The following is a 17,254-nucleotide window of genomic DNA, read 5'->3' on the forward strand; positions in this document are numbered from 1 at the left end:
CCAAAGGTTCCCCATCCTTGCTGTAGCTGAATGCATGCCATGTACTAGTCTACAAGCTATATGACTTAGTCACTGATCTTTAGTTTTTTAAATTGTTGTACGTTTTTAGGTACGGCATGCAGGAATCTTCGGTACGGCATACAGCCCCTTGTCCGCAATATGTGATTGCCAATCATATAACTATAGGCTGCCATTTCCCTGAAGGCAAGACTTTCCAAACGTTCAATGTGAAGCTGAACAGCAGTAGCATGGGACCCCCAATCCAGAAAACATTTCACAACTTACAAGAGCTTGGTAACAAATATATATATTTATATATACAGTATTTAAAATGTGTTAGAGTTTGTATATATATATATATATATATATATATATTATATATGCAAAAGTATGCAAAGTACTTTCTTATGTTGCATTTTGCAGTGAAGATGGATCCTCCAGCAAACCTAAGTGTTGTGAATACTAGTAGTTTGGAGTTACGTCTCACATGGGAGCAATCCCTTGGAGTTTTCAGTGAGCTCTGTATCTCTTATCAAGTGCGGCATCGGAGTATGGGCAGTGACAAGTGGACGGTAATATAAGCTCATGTGTGCAAAAGATTCTACTCACCTTTGGTTCCATCCTTTAGATGCCTCTTCCTTTTCATCCATGAATCAAATTAAATAGTTCTTTCTTCTTCTCTATTATTCGTGTTTTACCTATATAATAATAATTGTGTAGGGTCTGGAGGTAAGCTAGCTGCCCCTTCAATGGTTCCCACTTCTAGGAAGATATGTCAGGCCTCCTGAATGGGGTGAGGATGTTAATGGTGGGTGGGGGGCATGGTGGTTTTGAGGGTGGGGGGGGGGTGCAGAAAGAGGTCCCTTTTCTAATATATTCTTTATATATACAGGATATATAAAATGTACAGAAGCATATATAAAATGTGCATGTGTGTGTGTGTGTGTGTGTGTGTGTGTGTGTGTGTGTGTGTGTGTGTGTGTGTATATATATATATATATGAAAGATACACAACACACACAAATGTATGGTATCGGACAGTACAATAGCATTGTGTGTGTGTGGGGGGGGGGAATTATTTGTCCTCCTGATGGTAAAAGCAGGAGTCCAGACATGAACTGGTTACAGTTTTTCATGAAGAATATGGGCTGAACGCAATTATACAATTAACTTGATATTAATTGTTGAGGTGTGGACAGCTCGCAGAATATGCTCCTGTTTTCGCAGATGTCCACAGAACCTTTTTTTTTTTTTGCAAACAGGGACTGATGTAGAGTTAGGGCGAGCTGCAGGCAAACCTCAGAAAATGCCATGTCCGCAGATTTACTCCCGGGTAATAAATCCGGAAGTCCACACTTTGTAAAGGACAGCTCTCACAGCAAGAGCTGTGCTTCATGGTTTTCTTCATGGATATGGCATTAGTAAACACTGCTATGCATGCTTAGATTGGCAGGATGCCGAGTATTGCTGCATCCTGCCCTTATGGTTAATGGGCTTAGGATATCTTGCCTGATTTCGCTCAGCAAGAGTGTGCACACATATGTGTAATTGCAGACCTACATGCACTTTACATCTAAATCTCTGTGCCAAGCCCCCCATCCAAAAGGGGGCCAGGGAGACAGAGGCAAGTAATGTATGAAATATACATGTATTCATTCATGAACAAATGTACTGTACTACATCACTGTCATTTATTTACTTCATAAGTAACTTGCATTAACTTTTCTACATGTGTATTGTTCTTTTACTCTCCACAAAAGTACCTCTTTTTTTTTTTTTTTTTTGCTTTAGGTGAAGAATGCCTCTTCTAAAAAGTTTTCCTTGCCAAGTTTTGACCCTCGGGAAACCTATACCTTCTATGTGAGAAGCCAGTTAAACACAAATTGTATAAGTTCTAATATATGGAGTGAGTGGAGTGAAGGTGTCACCTGGGGAAGGAATGCCACAGTCAGTGGTAGGTAGAAAAATTGGTGTTGGTGGCCTAGCCACTTTCTTTCCCCATTTGTCATACTGTACATGTACAGATATTTTTACACCTGTTATTAAAATTTTATGGGGGAATGTTGCTGAAATGGGCCTGTTATTTGTATATGTGTGCCGACCCTCGTGTTTCGGTTTCAGATTTATATTAACTTTGTATTTTGGTTTTGGTTTTGCCAAAACTGCCCTCGCGTGTTTTGGATTTGTCTCTGTATTTAAAAATTTTAATTTTTTTTTAGATAAAAACTGCATTTTTTCTCTCGTTTTGTTCCAACAGTATTAACCTCCATATCGTTAATTTCCAATCAATTGTGACCACTTCACAGCTCACAATATTGTTTTCATCCAGTTTAGACCAAAGGCTGCAGAAAGCTGCCCGGTTACTAAGCAACAGAGCAGCGGCACAAACTCACAGCAGTTTTTAGTACATCTATGAAACATTGCCTCACAGCAGTGTCAGAAAAGAAAAGGGGTGCACGATGGAACCATCCTTGGGCCCTCGTACCAAGCCATATGTTGGCTATTAGAAAGGATATGCACAGTTTAACAAACCAAACACTTCAGTGACAGGGACTGTCACTTTTGTGGTTGAAGTGCTTGGTTTGTTTGGGTTGCCACAAACCAATTTTTTGGAAGGACTACCTCCGATCACTAATGAGGTTGCTGATGAGGGTTTTTATTACATTATAATTTTGTAAAATACATTTCATGGATTTGCTGCAAATGATATAGCATAGAGGAGATGCCTAGATGGTTAACTAGTCTACCACTCCTAACATTGGCCTCCCAAATGGAGCTGATGCCTTCACAAACATTGTCAGGCTTTGGGTAAAAATAATCCCACACCCAAGAGGTGGCTTTTTTGGTCATATGCCCAGGCATCACAATGGCTTTCTTTTAATCATGGGTAAGGACTGCTGCCACTGGTGGCTCACTTACACAATCAACCTCCTCATCCATGTAATTTGCCTTAGTGTCAGATAGGACACAAATATCCTGTACCACTTCCACACTAGCATCCTCAATTTCTATTATGTCAACATCACCATCTTTACTTATACTGCTCATCTCCCCATGTGCAGATGGTGCAGAAATGCTAAAATGTCAAACTTACACAAGCTAATGTGGACACCTAGACTCTCCCCAGGGATGTGTGAACACACAGTTTGCCCTTCAGCCTTAGTATTCTTTTTTGGGGGGCTATAATTTGTTGCTTTTTAAGGTGATATCTCTACTCCATTTTTTTAACATTATGAAAAATTTTGATTTCAGGTGCCCTTTCCTAAACTTTCTGCTCCCTGGACCACCTTTAGTAGATGTTGTCATACTATCAGGACTGGCAGCAGCTGCATCGCTAGTATTTAGTTCACGCTCCTGCTCTTCTCTCGACTGATTCTGATCCATATCATTGGACACACATAAGTTGTACAAAAAAAACAATATTTTTTTTCCACAAATGACAACTCACACTGTGGAGTTACAGTGCTTATATTTATATGAACGCAGCGGGGTACAGCACCAATGGCACACACAAGTTGTACAATGAAAAAAAATTGCAGGCACCAGCGTGCACTGTGCACCAAAAAAGTGTTAATGCTGCTACCCTGTATTAGGAGCTCTGGACTGCAATGTATACTAGGCAAGGACAATAAACACTAGTGTGTGTCAAGGGTTAATGCTGCACTATATGGAATTCTGGGCTTCAGTGTAGGCATGGCAATGACCAAAAAACACCAGTGTACCCTGCTAGTGTATTTGGATGGAGGACCTGGCAGCAGGGCTTAAAGTGGTCCTGTAGCGGTGGTGGAACTCATTTACCCCACCACCTAACACTCTCCCCCCTCACCCCCTCCCCCCCTTCCCCCACACATTAAGCGGAGCCAGGGCCAGTGCAAGTGTTTTCGACAACCCCCTGCAAACTGTTACTTAGTACCCTGCTTCCCATACTTTATAAAGGGACATTGATCTCACAAAGAAGCAGTCTAGTCGCATAATAGTACCCCTAAATCAAATTACACCACACAGTAGCACAATCTCATTCACATTACACTGCATGTAGTGCAAACAATGGTAGTTGCTCGGTCATTCCTGGAGATAATTATGTATCAGGTGCTGGAAAGGGGGAGGGGTCACCAGCAAACAACAGACAGGGGCGGGGGTGCAAATCCCCACCCCTAAATTTCCCTTCAGCACACTAAAAATGACCTGTAACCATACCTGAACCTATCTGGTAATAGAAATTCAGAGAATTAGTCACACATGTTTGCAAACGCATGTTTAAGCTGCTGAGCCACTTCACGGCTTCTCTGATATCAGCAGTCCTAACACTACATAATAGCAGTGCCCACATAGGGCCATGTAATTTGTCACAGTAGGCCTCATGATAAAGGCTATTACTAAAACACATCCAGACAGAGAGCCGACTTACCCGGGAGCCACCCCCAGGATCTCCCATTGGCACTACAAGGAACAGCATGCTTTCCAATCTGCATGTAGTGCCCCTGATTCATATTACACCACATAGTAATGCCCCTTATTCAGGTTACGTCACTTAGTAGTGCCCTTTATTCACATTGCACTACACCAGGCATGTCCAAACTGCGGCCCTCTAGCTGTTAAGAAACTACACATCCCAGCATGCCCTGACACAGCTTTTGCATTCTCTGACAGCAAAACTGTTTCAGGGCATGTTGGGATATGTAGTTTCACAACAGCTGGAGGGCCGCAGTTTGGACATGCCTGCACATCACAATGGTACCCTCTATACATGATATGCCACACAGTAGTTCCCTTTATATACAATGCCCACAGTAGTTCCCCTTATACACAATTCCCACAGTAGTAGTGCCCCTTACACATAATGCCCACAATAGTAGTGCCCCTTACACATAATGACCACAGTAGTGCCCCTTATGCACATCTCTTCCTCTGTCACTCCTGCAGCCCATCACCTGTGTCTCCCCACCTCTCTTGTCCCTCCAGCCCCCTCTCATCTTGTCTTCAAGATGAACAGAGCCTGCTTCTCTTCATGGCTCTTCTGCACTTCAACAGCGGTGACATCATGACATAAACGCCATGATGGAAAATTAAGCCACTTGGACCTGGGGGGGATGAATGGTGTCCAATAGATACAGCGTGTGTGAGTACCAGAAGGATTGGGCAGTAAATGGAGGAGGACCATGGAGCCACCAGTACCTGAGGAAGGGGGAGGTGGCTGCAGCTCATCAGTAACACTAGCACTGCCTGCATCATCTATTGATGTAGGTGATGGGGCAAGGTTTTCTGTTGGAATTACTGTGCAGGGTAATGGAGGTGGTGGAACTAGTTCCCTCTACCATTACAGGTGGTGGTACTCATTTCCACCTCGTTTCCCCCACTTTAACCCCTGCCTGGCAGTGACAAAAGAAAACACCAACAGTATGCTGTGTACCAAAGTGCTGCAGTTAAGTTACAGCACCAGTGTGACTATAATGCAAGTAATATTATAGATGTTACTAAGCTTCACTCTATATGTCTATATTCTGTGTGCGACTGTGGCTGTATCTGCATACGAAATGCTACATGATTTCCAGGAATACATTGTAACATAGGATTTCGTATGCAGATACAGCCACAGTCACACTCAGAATAAAGGCATGCCGCATATCATTTTAATCACCAAAAGCTGCTTGGGCCCCTAGGCATACCAAATGCCATAGGCATTTGCCTAGTTTGCCTAGGCATAGGCCCGGCTCTGAGTGCACCAGTGCTATGATAATGATGGTTAACAACCGTAACACTGTCCTTGGGAGCTCTGAACTGTGGGCCTAATTCAGCATGGATCAAAGTTCATATTTTTTTGCCATTTGTCCGGTTTTTGAAAGACTGCGTATGTACTGCATATGCAATGCGCATGCGCCAGAGACGCATTGTGATTGTGATGTGTTCACAATCTTAAAGTGAAGCAATCACACAGTGATTGGCAGGAAGTGAGCGTTTAGGGGTAACATTGCGTTTTGTGAGAATGGTGGCAAAAACGCAGGCATCTCATAGCCATTTGGCAGGCGGGTCCCTAACATCATCTGTGATCACTTGCATGCAACAGCATGTGCAGATTTGTGAATGCTCTGGCTTGGCATAGATTGAATTTACTCCTTTGATGTTCCAGAATTTGCGTATAGATTGCGAGTGGGCGTCTTTTTCCATTTATGGGCGGCAACTACCTATGCGATTCTTTGTAATTGAGTCTGTAAAAAAAAAAAAAAATCACACTTTTAGCAGCAATAAAGACCCGTGCTGAATTAGGCCCTTTGTACCTTCTAAAGGACTATAATCTAAAATGAATACTATATATTTATCAATAATAATATATTAATTTCCGTCTAGTGGATGTGCTCTCACTCCGGCGTCTGATGTGAAATGGCGCCCGAACCACCATGGGAGGGAATTATATTGAATTAAAACCTGCGAGATCTGATACCGGGATTATGATGTTTTGTCTCGATTGGAATCCGAGCCTGGCGTGAAAACCCGACCCATGGCTTGGATTCCTTTGGATCCCAGAAGTTCTGGTGGGCTCAGTTTTAAAACAATGATATTGAAGGCGTAACATGAATAGAAAAGAGGTATTATTTTTTCTTTCTTAAATTATAGTAAATACACATTTTACTGACCAAACTGGTGGACATGGCACTCCTCTACACTATTCTGTTGTTGTTGGTACACATTCTTTCTGAGCTTGTCATTGACATTTCCAAAATAGAAAAATGGTTATAACAGCAGCTCCATACTTGTGTAGGCACCAGGAGATAATCAGAATGAAAGCACTCCACAAACCACGAAAATAACGCTGGTCTAATATATTAAAATAATTATCTCTCTCACTCTCACTCAGCAACTTTTATTTGATACAGGGTGGGTAAAAGAACCTACCGCCAAAGACTTCACCTTCTACTCCTCCGTTCATGATTTCCATACGAGACTGGTCTCTCTCAGCACCTTTCATTTGATACATGGCTGGTGAAAGAACCCAATGCCAAAGACTTCACCTTCTACTCCCCCCTTCATGATGTCCATATGAGACTGGATATGACCTTCCTCGGTGTTGACCCTGCACAACTGCTCTTAGATGTGACTATCCACCCCAGCATTTGGTTGGATCACTTGTACTGCTCCTAAACAGCTAATTACGACTACAGATAGATGCTGATGTTAAAAACTACGTCTCTGTCAATGCTAACCCTGACATTTTCCCATGCTGCTATGGGATGACCATAAAATATGTTGAGAATTGGCTCCACAAAGGCACACAACCAAATAGACTCTGAAAGCTGCTCACCGGATATGGGCGGGCTGCCCCAACAGAACAATGCAAAATGAAAAAGAAGGAATGGGACTTCCGGGGGCGGAGCCAGCGAGCATGGCTGCTTTTTAACACAGCTCCCTTGAGCTGCTGCACTATCTCCAGCAATCCTCTGTTCTCAGCAATTATTCTGACATCTGAATAATCTATAGTTGCTGCAGACACTACAAGGAACAAGTGGAGGTGAAAACTGCAGAGGAAAAACGATATTTGCCCCGGAGTCCGGCCATCGGTGAAGACGGCCTGTGTGTTAGGGTCTCCTGCCCTGTGCTGCCACGTCGTCATGGCAACCGGGAGACAAGTGCTAGTGGAGTAACCTGAGCGCAGCTGATACTCCGGTTCGGGTCTTTTGCTGTGCAGTGGTTATAGGCTCTGTGCACGGCAGGGGATCCGGTGCTGGTTTTTGTGCTCACAGTCTGTGAGGTCTGAGTGGGGCGTGGACAGCACCTGCTTTATAAGGCCTCTTTTCAGGGTAAGCAGATGCTGCTGAATCTTTGTTGGTTAGTCAGTTCATGAAAGTTAGCCAGTACTGTGTAGCTTTGTATTTGTTTGTTGCTTACTGCAAATAGGCCTGGGGATTTGGTATTACACTCTGCCAATCCAGACCTAGCAGTAAGACTGGAGTCAGTCGTTTAGCTTGCTGGGGTTCTGTTACTACTCTGTGAACTTAGCAAGTTTGCGGCTGTATTCTAAGACTTGCCTGTCTAATCCTGTCTCACTGTGCTAGGTGTCAGGGGTCAGTTTAGTGGCAGTAAGCTAAAACCTGTGCACTGCAAGTGAGAATTAGGATTGTGGAGATTCTCCTTGTGTCTATCATTCCATCTCTGACCAAGGAGTTTACTGCCACACCCGTTGGTAACCCTTTAGGGTTTTGCTGTTGCCCTTAGCAACAGCATTTCGGGTTCTCTACGTATTAAAACACAACATCTTGCTTTTCCATCTGAGCAGTTCTAATACAAGGGAGATACCCAGTTCCTTAGCCTCTGGGCTTCTCTGTTCACTTTGTGTGTATTTTGTTACCCTATCACCTTCTGTGTACATTATGTCATATCCCCCAGTTTGTCTGTGAGTCCATCTGTTTTGCATAACAGTTCAAACACCAGTACATTCCTGCAGACACTGGAGTGCATAACAGTTCTGACACCAGTACTTTCCTGCAGGCACTGGTGTGCATAACATATTCAGCAGCCTAATACTCCTGTTGAAATTTTGTGGGAATATGGAGCATACACCTCAAAATACGTTGCAACAGGTGGTCGAGCAGGTGCAGGTCCTGACTCGACAATTTAATGATTTGTCCATTAAAATGCACACCTCCCAGGCTGCTGGCGGAGCTCCCGCAGCAGCAGCACCTGCAGGGGTTAAGGAGCCGAAAGTAAATCTCCCGGATCGTTTTTCTGGAGATCGCTCGCAGTTCTTTTGTTTCAAGGAGAGTTGCAAGCTATACTTCCGGCTTAGGCCTCAGTCTTCTGGGTCGGAGATTCAGCGGGTGGGCATAGTGATTTCCTTGCTACAAGGAGACCCACAGGTCTGGGCATATGGGTTGCAGCCTGACTGTCCGTCGCTTAAAAGTGTTGATGCTTTTTTTACGGCACTGGGCATGTTGTATGATGACCCTGACAAGACGGCCTCAGCCGAGGCTCAGATTTCGATCCTTAAGCAAGGGCGAAGGCCAGTTGAGGTTTACTGTACGGAGTTTCGGAGGTTGGCCCATGATACCCAGTGGAATGACCCAGCCCTGAGACACCAGTACCGAAGAGGTCTTTCTAACCAGATAAAGGACCAACTGGTACAATATCCCTTGCCTGATAGCTTGGATCAGCTCATGCAGTTATCCATCCGGGTGGATAGACGGCTGAGAGAGCGTAGGCTTGAAAGGGAGACTGAGATTTCCTTCCTTCCCAAGGGAACCTCAGACTCTGAGGAATTTTCTGAGGAGCCTATGCAGATTGGGGCTACCCGCCTCTCCTCGCGTGAGAAGACGCGGAGGAGACAGCAGGGGTTGTGTTTGTACTGTGGGAATAAAGGTCATGTGGTAGTATCATGCCCAGAAAAGCCGGAAAACTTCAGGGCCTGAGGGTGATGGGAAATATCCTGTCAGGCCAGAAGTCAGAATTTCCCAAGAAGACTTTTATCATTCCGGTGACCTTGAAGATCCTCGGTCAAACTGTCAAGACTGAGGCCTTTGTGGACAGTGGGGCCGACGGGGTTTTTATGGACCGCCAATTCGCCCTGAAACACTCTGTTCCCTTAGTACCCTTGGCATCGGAAATTGAGATTTGTGGGTTAAACGGGGAACCATTATCCCAAGGTAAAATTACCTCTTGCACTAGCCAGATTTCTTTGTTTATTGGAGCCACACACTCTGAAAAATTGTCCTTTTATGTGACTGTCTGTACTTTTGCTCCATTGGTGTTGGGGTTACCCTGGTTAAGGGCCCACAATCCTCAATTTGACTGGGTCTCTGGGGAGATTCTTAGTTGGGGTACTGATTGTTTCAGGAGTTGCTTGAGCCTTCCAGTCAGGCTCTCGCAGCTAAGTTTGCCAGGATTGCCAGGGTGTTATGCAGATTTTGCGGACGTGTTCTCCAAAAAAGTTGCAGAGGTACTACCTCCCCATCGCCCCTATGACTGTGCCATTGATTTGTTGCCAAATGCTAAGCTTCCCAAGAGCAGGTTGTACTCCCTGTCACGTCCTGAGACTCAGGCTATGGCAGAGTACATTCAGGAGAACTTGGCTAAGGGATTTATCAGACCTTCACAGTCTCCAGTTGGGTCGGGGTTCTTCTTCGTGGGTAAAAAGGACGGTTCGTTGCGACCCTGCATCGACTTCAGGGAATTGAACCGTATCACGATTAAAAACTCATACCCACTGCCTCTCATTTCGGTCTTGTTTGACCAGCTTCGTACTGCCACCATTTTTTCTAAGATTGACCTACGCGGTGCGTACAATCTAATCCGAATAAGAGAGGGGGATGAATGGAAGACTGCCTTTAATACCCACTCAGGGCATTATGAATATTTGGTGATGCCTTTTGGGCTCTGTAATGCCCCGGCAGTCTTCCAGGATTTCATGAATGATGTGCTCAGGGAATATTTGGATAGATTCTTAGTTGTATACTTAGATGACATCCTAATCTTCTCCCATTCCCTGGAGGAACATCGGAAGCATGTACGCTTAGTCCTCCAGAAACTCAGAGACCACCGGCTTGGGGCGAAGCTGGAGAAGTGCGAATTTGAAGTTCAGCAAATCGCATTTCTAGGATATATTATCTCCCCAGAAGGTTTCCAAATGGAGGGTTCCAAGGTACAGGCAGTCCTGGATTGGGTGCAGCCCACTAGTTTGAAGGCGCTTCAGCGTTTCCTGGGCTTTGCGAATTTTTATAGACGATTTATCGCTGGATTTTCGTCTATAGTGGCGCCCTTGGTGGCACTCACTAAGAAAGGGGCGGATGTTGCTCACTGGTCTTGTGAGGCTAAAGCGGCTTTTGCCCGTCTCAAAAGGGCATTTGTTTCGGCCAAGGTGCTGCGACACCCAGATCCAGAGCGTCCTTTTGTGGTGGAGGTGGATGCCTCTGAGATGGGTATTGGGGCAGTGCTTTCTCAGATGGGAGTGTCTGATAATCGCCTTCATCCCTGTGCTTACTTTTCCCGTAAATTTTCGCCTGCCGAGATGAATTATGACGTGGGTAACCGGGAATTGTTGGCTATTAAGGATGCACTCGAGGAGTGGAGACACTGGCTTGAGGGGGCTAAGTTTGTGGTCTCAATTCTCACTGACCATAAGAATCTGGCATATTTAGAGTCAGCGAAGCGTCTCAATGCCAGGCAGGCACGATGGGCTTTGTTTTTTGCTCGCTTTAATTTTTTGATAACATATCGCCCTGGGTCAAAAAACATCAAGGCTGATGCGCTCTCGCTGAGTTTTGCTCCAATCCAGGAGACCACCGAGGAGCCGTTGCCCATTGTTTCCCCATCATGTATTAAAGTGGGGATTACCCAGGACCTCTTATCATTAGTCCTTAGAGCACAGGAGCAGGCTCCTCCAGACCTTCCGGTAGGTCTTTTGTTTGTGCCTCCTAGGTTAAGACAGCGAGTGTTCCTGGAATTCCATGCCAAGAAGTCGGCAGGTCACCCGGGTATTGCCAGAACTCGGGAGTTGCTATCTAGGGTGGTGTGGTGGCCCTCGGTGGCTAAGGATGTGGATCAGTGGGTTCGGGCATGTGACATCTGTGCCCGAAATAAGACTCCTAGAGGGGATCCTGTTGGCCCATTACATCCACTCTCTATCCCATCTAAGCCATGGACCCACATTTCAATGGATTTTGTGGTGGACTTGCCCAAATCCTCAGGGATGACAGCCATCTGGGTTGTCGTTGACAGGTTTTCGAAGATGGCGCACTTCGTTCCACTGGTTGGGCTGCCATCAGCCAGACGCCTGTCTGAATTATTTATGCTGCATGTTGTGCATCTCCACGGGTTGCCACTTGATGTGGTCTCTGACCGCGGATCCCAGTTTGTGGCCAAATTCTGGAGGGCATTTTGTTCCGATCTCCAGATTTCTGTCAGCTTGTCGTCAGGCTACCATCCGCAGTCTAATGGGCAGACTGAAAGGGTGAACCAGTCCTTGGAGCAGTTCCTCAGGTGTTATGTCTCCAAGTGTCAGACTGACTGGGTTGCTCATCTGTCCATGGCGGAGTTTGCCTATAACAACGCGGCTCACTCTGCTACAGGGATCTCTCCCTTCCTTTGTGTGTATGGGCATCATCCTAAGGCCAATTCTTTTGACCCCCTGGACTCCACGCCTGGTGGTTCCTCTGTGGTTTCGGTCCTTAGAGGTATTTGGCGGAAAGTGAAGAAAGCCCTTGTGTCTGTGTCATTAGTGACCAAAAGGGTTTTTGATAAGCGGAAAAGACCCTGCAGCTTCAAATTAGGAGACTTCGTCTGGTTGTCTACCAAGAATTTGAAGTTGAGACAGCCATCTCATAAGTTAGGGCCCCGGTTCATCGGCCCTTATAAGATCACCAGGGTTATCAATCCGGTGGCATTTCAGTTAGATCTGCCCCGTTCTTTGGGTATCAATAAAACATTTCATTGTTCCCTTTTAAAACGGGCGATTAGTAATCCTTCTTCCAGTGGAAGACCTTCCCCTCTTCTGATACGTGGCCAGAGGGAGTTTGTTGTTGAAAGGATTCTTGACTCCAAGGTGGTTCGGGGTCGGCTGTCATTTTTGGTGCACTGGAAGGGGTATGGCCCGGAGGAGCGGTCGTGGGTGCGCAGTTGTGATCTTCATGCCCCCAGACTGATACGCTCTTTCTTCTCGCAGTTCCCCGATAAACCCGGTGGTAGGGGTTCTTTGACCCCTCGTCAGAGGGGGGGTACTGTTAGGGTCTCCTGCCCTGTGCTGCCACGTCGTCATGGCAACCGGGAGACAAGTGCTAGTGGAGTAACCTGAGCGCAGCTGATACTCCGGTTCGGGTCTTTTGCTGTGCAGTGGTTATAGGCTCTGTGCACGGCAGGGGATCCGGTGCTGGTTTTTGTGCTCACAGTCTGTGAGGTCTGAGTGGGGCGTGGACAGCACCTGCTTTATAAGGCCTCTTTTCAGGGTAAGCAGATGCTGCTGAATCTTTGTTGGTTAGTCAGTTCATGAAAGTTAGCCAGTACTGTGTAGCTTTGTATTTGTTTGTTGCTTACTGCAAATAGGCCTGGGGATTTGGTATTACACTCTGCCAATCCAGACCTAGCAGTAAGACTGGAGTCAGTCGTTTAGCTTGCTGGGGTTCTGTTACTACTCTGTGAACTTAGCAAGTTTGCGGCTGTATTCTAAGACTTGCCTGTCTAATCCTGTCTCACTGTGCTAGGTGTCAGGGGTCAGTTTAGTGGCAGTAAGCTAAAACCTGTGCACTGCAAGTGAGAATTAGGATTGTGGAGATTCTCCTTGTGTCTATCATTCCATCTCTGACCAAGGAGTTTACTGCCACACCCGTTGGTAACCCTTTAGGGTTTTGCTGTTGCCCTTAGCAACAGCATTTCGGGTTCTCTACGTATTAAAACACAACATCTTGCTTTTCCATCTGAGCAGTTCTAATACAAGGGAGATACCCAGTTCCTTAGCCTCTGGGCTTCTCTGTTCACTTTGTGTGTATTTTGTTACCCTATCACCTTCTGTGTACATTATGTCATATCCCCCAGTTTGTCTGTGAGTCCATCTGTTTTGCATAACAGTTCAAACACCAGTACATTCCTGCAGACACTGGAGTGCATAACAGTTCTGACACCAGTACTTTCCTGCAGGCACTGGTGTGCATAACACTGTGTGACCGCCAACATGGCGTTGGCGTGAAATGGTGACTGACGGTGGAACGGGACACTTGTAGCCCCAAGACACTGAAGACTACCTCTCTTCGATTGGGGACGACGATCCCTCGTCCTCCAACCTTCCTTGTTCAGGGGGAGACCGCCGGCGTGAGCGGCTGTGTCGAGAGAGGCAGTGACAGAAGACTTCCCGGCTAACCAAGCGGGATCGGGTGAGTGCGCGGCTCTCCAGTCCGGGGGCATCCCCCGTGAGGTAGAATCCATTTAGCCGCTAAAGTGACAGTTCCTGTCTGGGGGGGGCGGCGGACGAAGAGCTGCCTACTGGGGGACGCTATACAGTCCACCTATAGCGGGAGTACGAACAACTTACCGACCTGACTCTGCCCATGCGGCACGGTGTCCGGCGGGGCCCTTTCTACACTGAGGGAGCTTGGTGGCGGCTGATACTGGCGGTGCTACGTGGCGGGGATGTACGGCCACACACAGAATGCTGAGGATTGAGGGGAGATCGATCCCTACCTGGTGCTCTGCAGGGGTGACGACGAGTAAAGGGTGCCTGGATTCTGCTAACAAGTCTCGCAGCGGCACAACCCCACTGCCCGGATCTCCTCAACCTCAGCACGCTGACCACAGCGATAAAGATCTCTCCCCACCTGGCATTAACTTTGTATGTATACCCCTTTCTCCTTTCCACCTTTCCACTAACACCTCTTACGCAAACTTCCCAATACTTTGTTCCGTACCCCCCTGGTGTGTGTCCCGTGCTGACCCCCCCCCCCCCCTTCCTCTCCCTACCACATCCTTGTTCCCGCTTGGTGTCCCACTTTTACTGCTTTCTTTGTAACTTCTGAACAATAGTATTTGAATAGTGACCAGAGATATACCGTCTCCCGTTCAGCAACTCGCAGGGAGCTGCAAAATGAACTGCATCTGGCTGTTTTACTGACTGCTTCTGAGACGGCTCCGGTCTTCTCCTACGTATATCTGTACGGCTGTTGTACACGTAACTAATCTGGTACACTGGAGAGGATTGTATTTACTCAAATGCATTCAGTAACTGTTGAATCTTCTTTCCTCACCACACTTATGGACTTCCCCTGACTCTTTATTATTTGCTTGTTTGATTCTTTTTTATATTGATTTGAAGACTTAGGGGTATATGCAATTCCGGGCGAATTGCGGCATTTTTTCGCCCGTTTTTAAATTCGACACAGTTCGATCGTCGAATTCCGGTCGGAGGGTGCCGGAATTCGACATATTCAATAAAAAACGGATTAGACAGTCCCGCTGTCGGAAAAAATGGACCAATTGACGGATAAGTGCGTCCTGGATTCGACTTTTCCGACGGCACAAAAATCGTTAAAAAAAAACCAAAAAAATTGTGTGGGGTCCCCCCTCCTAAGCATAACCAGCCTCGGGCTCTTTGAACCGGTCCTGGTTGTAAAAATACAGGGAAAAAATTTACATGGGATCCCCCGTATTTTTAGAACCAGCACCGGGCTCTGCGTCCGGTCCTGGTGCAAAAAATACGTGGGACAAAAGTCGTAGGGTTCCCCCTACGGAGAGTAACCTCTCCGCTGACCGCAAAGTTCCCACCATTGAATATAATGGAGGGGCTGTGCGATGCGCTGCCTGCCAGCTCAGACGCGCATAGGCAATCAGGAGAGTGCCATGACGTGGCGCTCCCTGATTGCCTGAAAGGACCCGCTGTGACAGGGGTCCCCACTCCTCCAGGGTACCCCGGCCAGGGGTGACTAGTTAGTGATTTAATGCCAGGGCCGCAGGAACCGATATAAAAGTATCCCCCAGCTGTGGCATTATCACTCTGACTAGTGGAGCCCGGTGCTGGTGTTCAAAATACGGGGGACCCCTACGTCTTTTTCCCCCCGTATTTTTTGCACCAGGACCGGACGCAGAGCCTGGTGCTGGTTCTAAAAATACGGGGGATCCCCTGTCAATTTCCCCCCCGTATTTTTACAACCAGGACCGGCTCAAAGAGCCCGAGGCTGGTTATGCTTAGGAGGGGGGACCCCACGCATTTTTTTTCCTGGATTTTAACCCATTCCCACCCCTTCCCACTGAAAACCATGCTCTCTCTATTGTAGTCAGTTAAAAAAAAATATTATTTTAAAAAATATATAAATAATAGCTGTAAATCCTAATAGACAAACAAAGTACCTAATCCCTTCTAATATAAATAGATATGCTATTAGCAATAAAAAAACACAAAAAAAAACATGTTTAAATTTTTTTTTATTAGATTTCGCCAGCAAAGTGAGGCAGAATGAAATTGACAAATTTACTGTCGAAAACCACTGTTGTCGATTCGACATTTTTCAATTGAATATACTTTTGTCAAAAAGCTGCATTTTTACCATTGCAGAAATGTCAAATATTTCAACTGTCGAATTTCCAAAAGTCGAATCTGAAAAGTCAGTTTTTTTGTCGAAAAGTACTGTATTGCATTGTCGATTTTTTTTTTTGTAGAAAATTCCCTGTTTTTTGACATTTGCGGCAATTCTGTCGAATTTCCAAAAGTCGAATCTGAAAAGTCAGTTTTTTTGTCGAAAAGTACTGTATTGCCGAATTTTTTTTTTGTAGAAAATTCCCAGTTTTTTGACATTTGCGGCAATTCAACCGCAATTGCATATACCCCTTAGTGTAGTTCATCCCTGTGTCTGTACTGCCACCTTGTGGTGGTACTGGAACTGCATCACCTTTGAGTCTTAATTAGTTTTATTTTTTTTTGATACCTGCGCTGCCACCTGGTGGTTAGATTGTGAATTTCTCATATTGCCTTTCATTTTTTTATTTTTTTATTTACATAGATATATCTCTTGCATATATTATCACATAAGTATCACAAAATCTGATTTCACGGCTTACTTACCAATATTACCATTTCTGTATTCAAATGATTCTTTATTTTAATATGCTGCAATTGTTGAGGTGTTGAGTTGCCCGTGATCCTTACAGTGTTCTGGAGAGCAGCGATTGGTCCCTCTTCCGTTTTGCTTTTCTAAAAGGTACCGCTTACTGTCAAGTCGTGATTTCATGTGAATATAGATGTTAGGGTGAACTACAAGGTCTAACCTGCACATTTTAGTAAGACTATAATACATTCTTCTGGGCTCCTCCGCCTGACCGTGCATGTGTGCCTGCCCTGCAGCTTTTCTTTATTTTGGTCCATAGTGTTATGGACAAATTTTTAGAAAGACATCAGAATTCCTCAGCAGACATGCCTACTTCTAATGCGAAATCAACCTATAAACGCCAAACTGCCCAAAAGGGGAGTGCAACCCATCATCCTACTCCTCCCTCTCCATTATCCAGAGGGGAGGAATCTGCTTCCCAGTCATATCCTCGCAATATTACCTTTCCATCGCCAGCTGAGAATGCTAAAGAGGTTATTAACATGCTAATGTACCTTATTGATAAGAAATTTGAGGACTTACATGCTAGGCTGGTTACTTCTTTGGCTAAGATAGAAGCAAATACAGCTAGACTTGACACTCTGGAGCAGAGGACCAGTGACACCGAAGACTCCATACATGTTTTGCAACAGGAATTTGCCTCTAAGGCTCAAACTATCCACGTTATGATGGAGAAACTTGATGAT

At 45.6% G+C, this 17,254-nt stretch overlaps 1 protein-coding gene across 2 annotated transcripts in view; it reads left to right on the forward strand.

The window, feature by feature from the left end:
* IL2RG (interleukin 2 receptor subunit gamma) overlaps positions 1 to 17,254 on the forward strand; it is a 157,463-nt gene that overhangs the window by 117,696 nt on the left and 22,513 nt on the right. For both annotated transcript variants that reach the window (XM_063935629.1, XM_063935628.1), the window contains exons 4-6: positions 110 to 294; positions 424 to 572; positions 1,792 to 1,954. In XM_063935629.1, coding sequence (XP_063791699.1) covers positions 110 to 294; positions 424 to 572; positions 1,792 to 1,954 — 497 coding nt within the window. The remainder of the gene's footprint in view (positions 1 to 109; positions 295 to 423; positions 573 to 1,791; positions 1,955 to 17,254) is intronic.

This window comes from Pseudophryne corroboree, chromosome 8 (assembly GCF_028390025.1).
Source record: "Pseudophryne corroboree isolate aPseCor3 chromosome 8, aPseCor3.hap2, whole genome shotgun sequence".
NCBI classification, from domain to species: Eukaryota; Metazoa; Chordata; class Amphibia; order Anura; family Myobatrachidae; genus Pseudophryne; species Pseudophryne corroboree.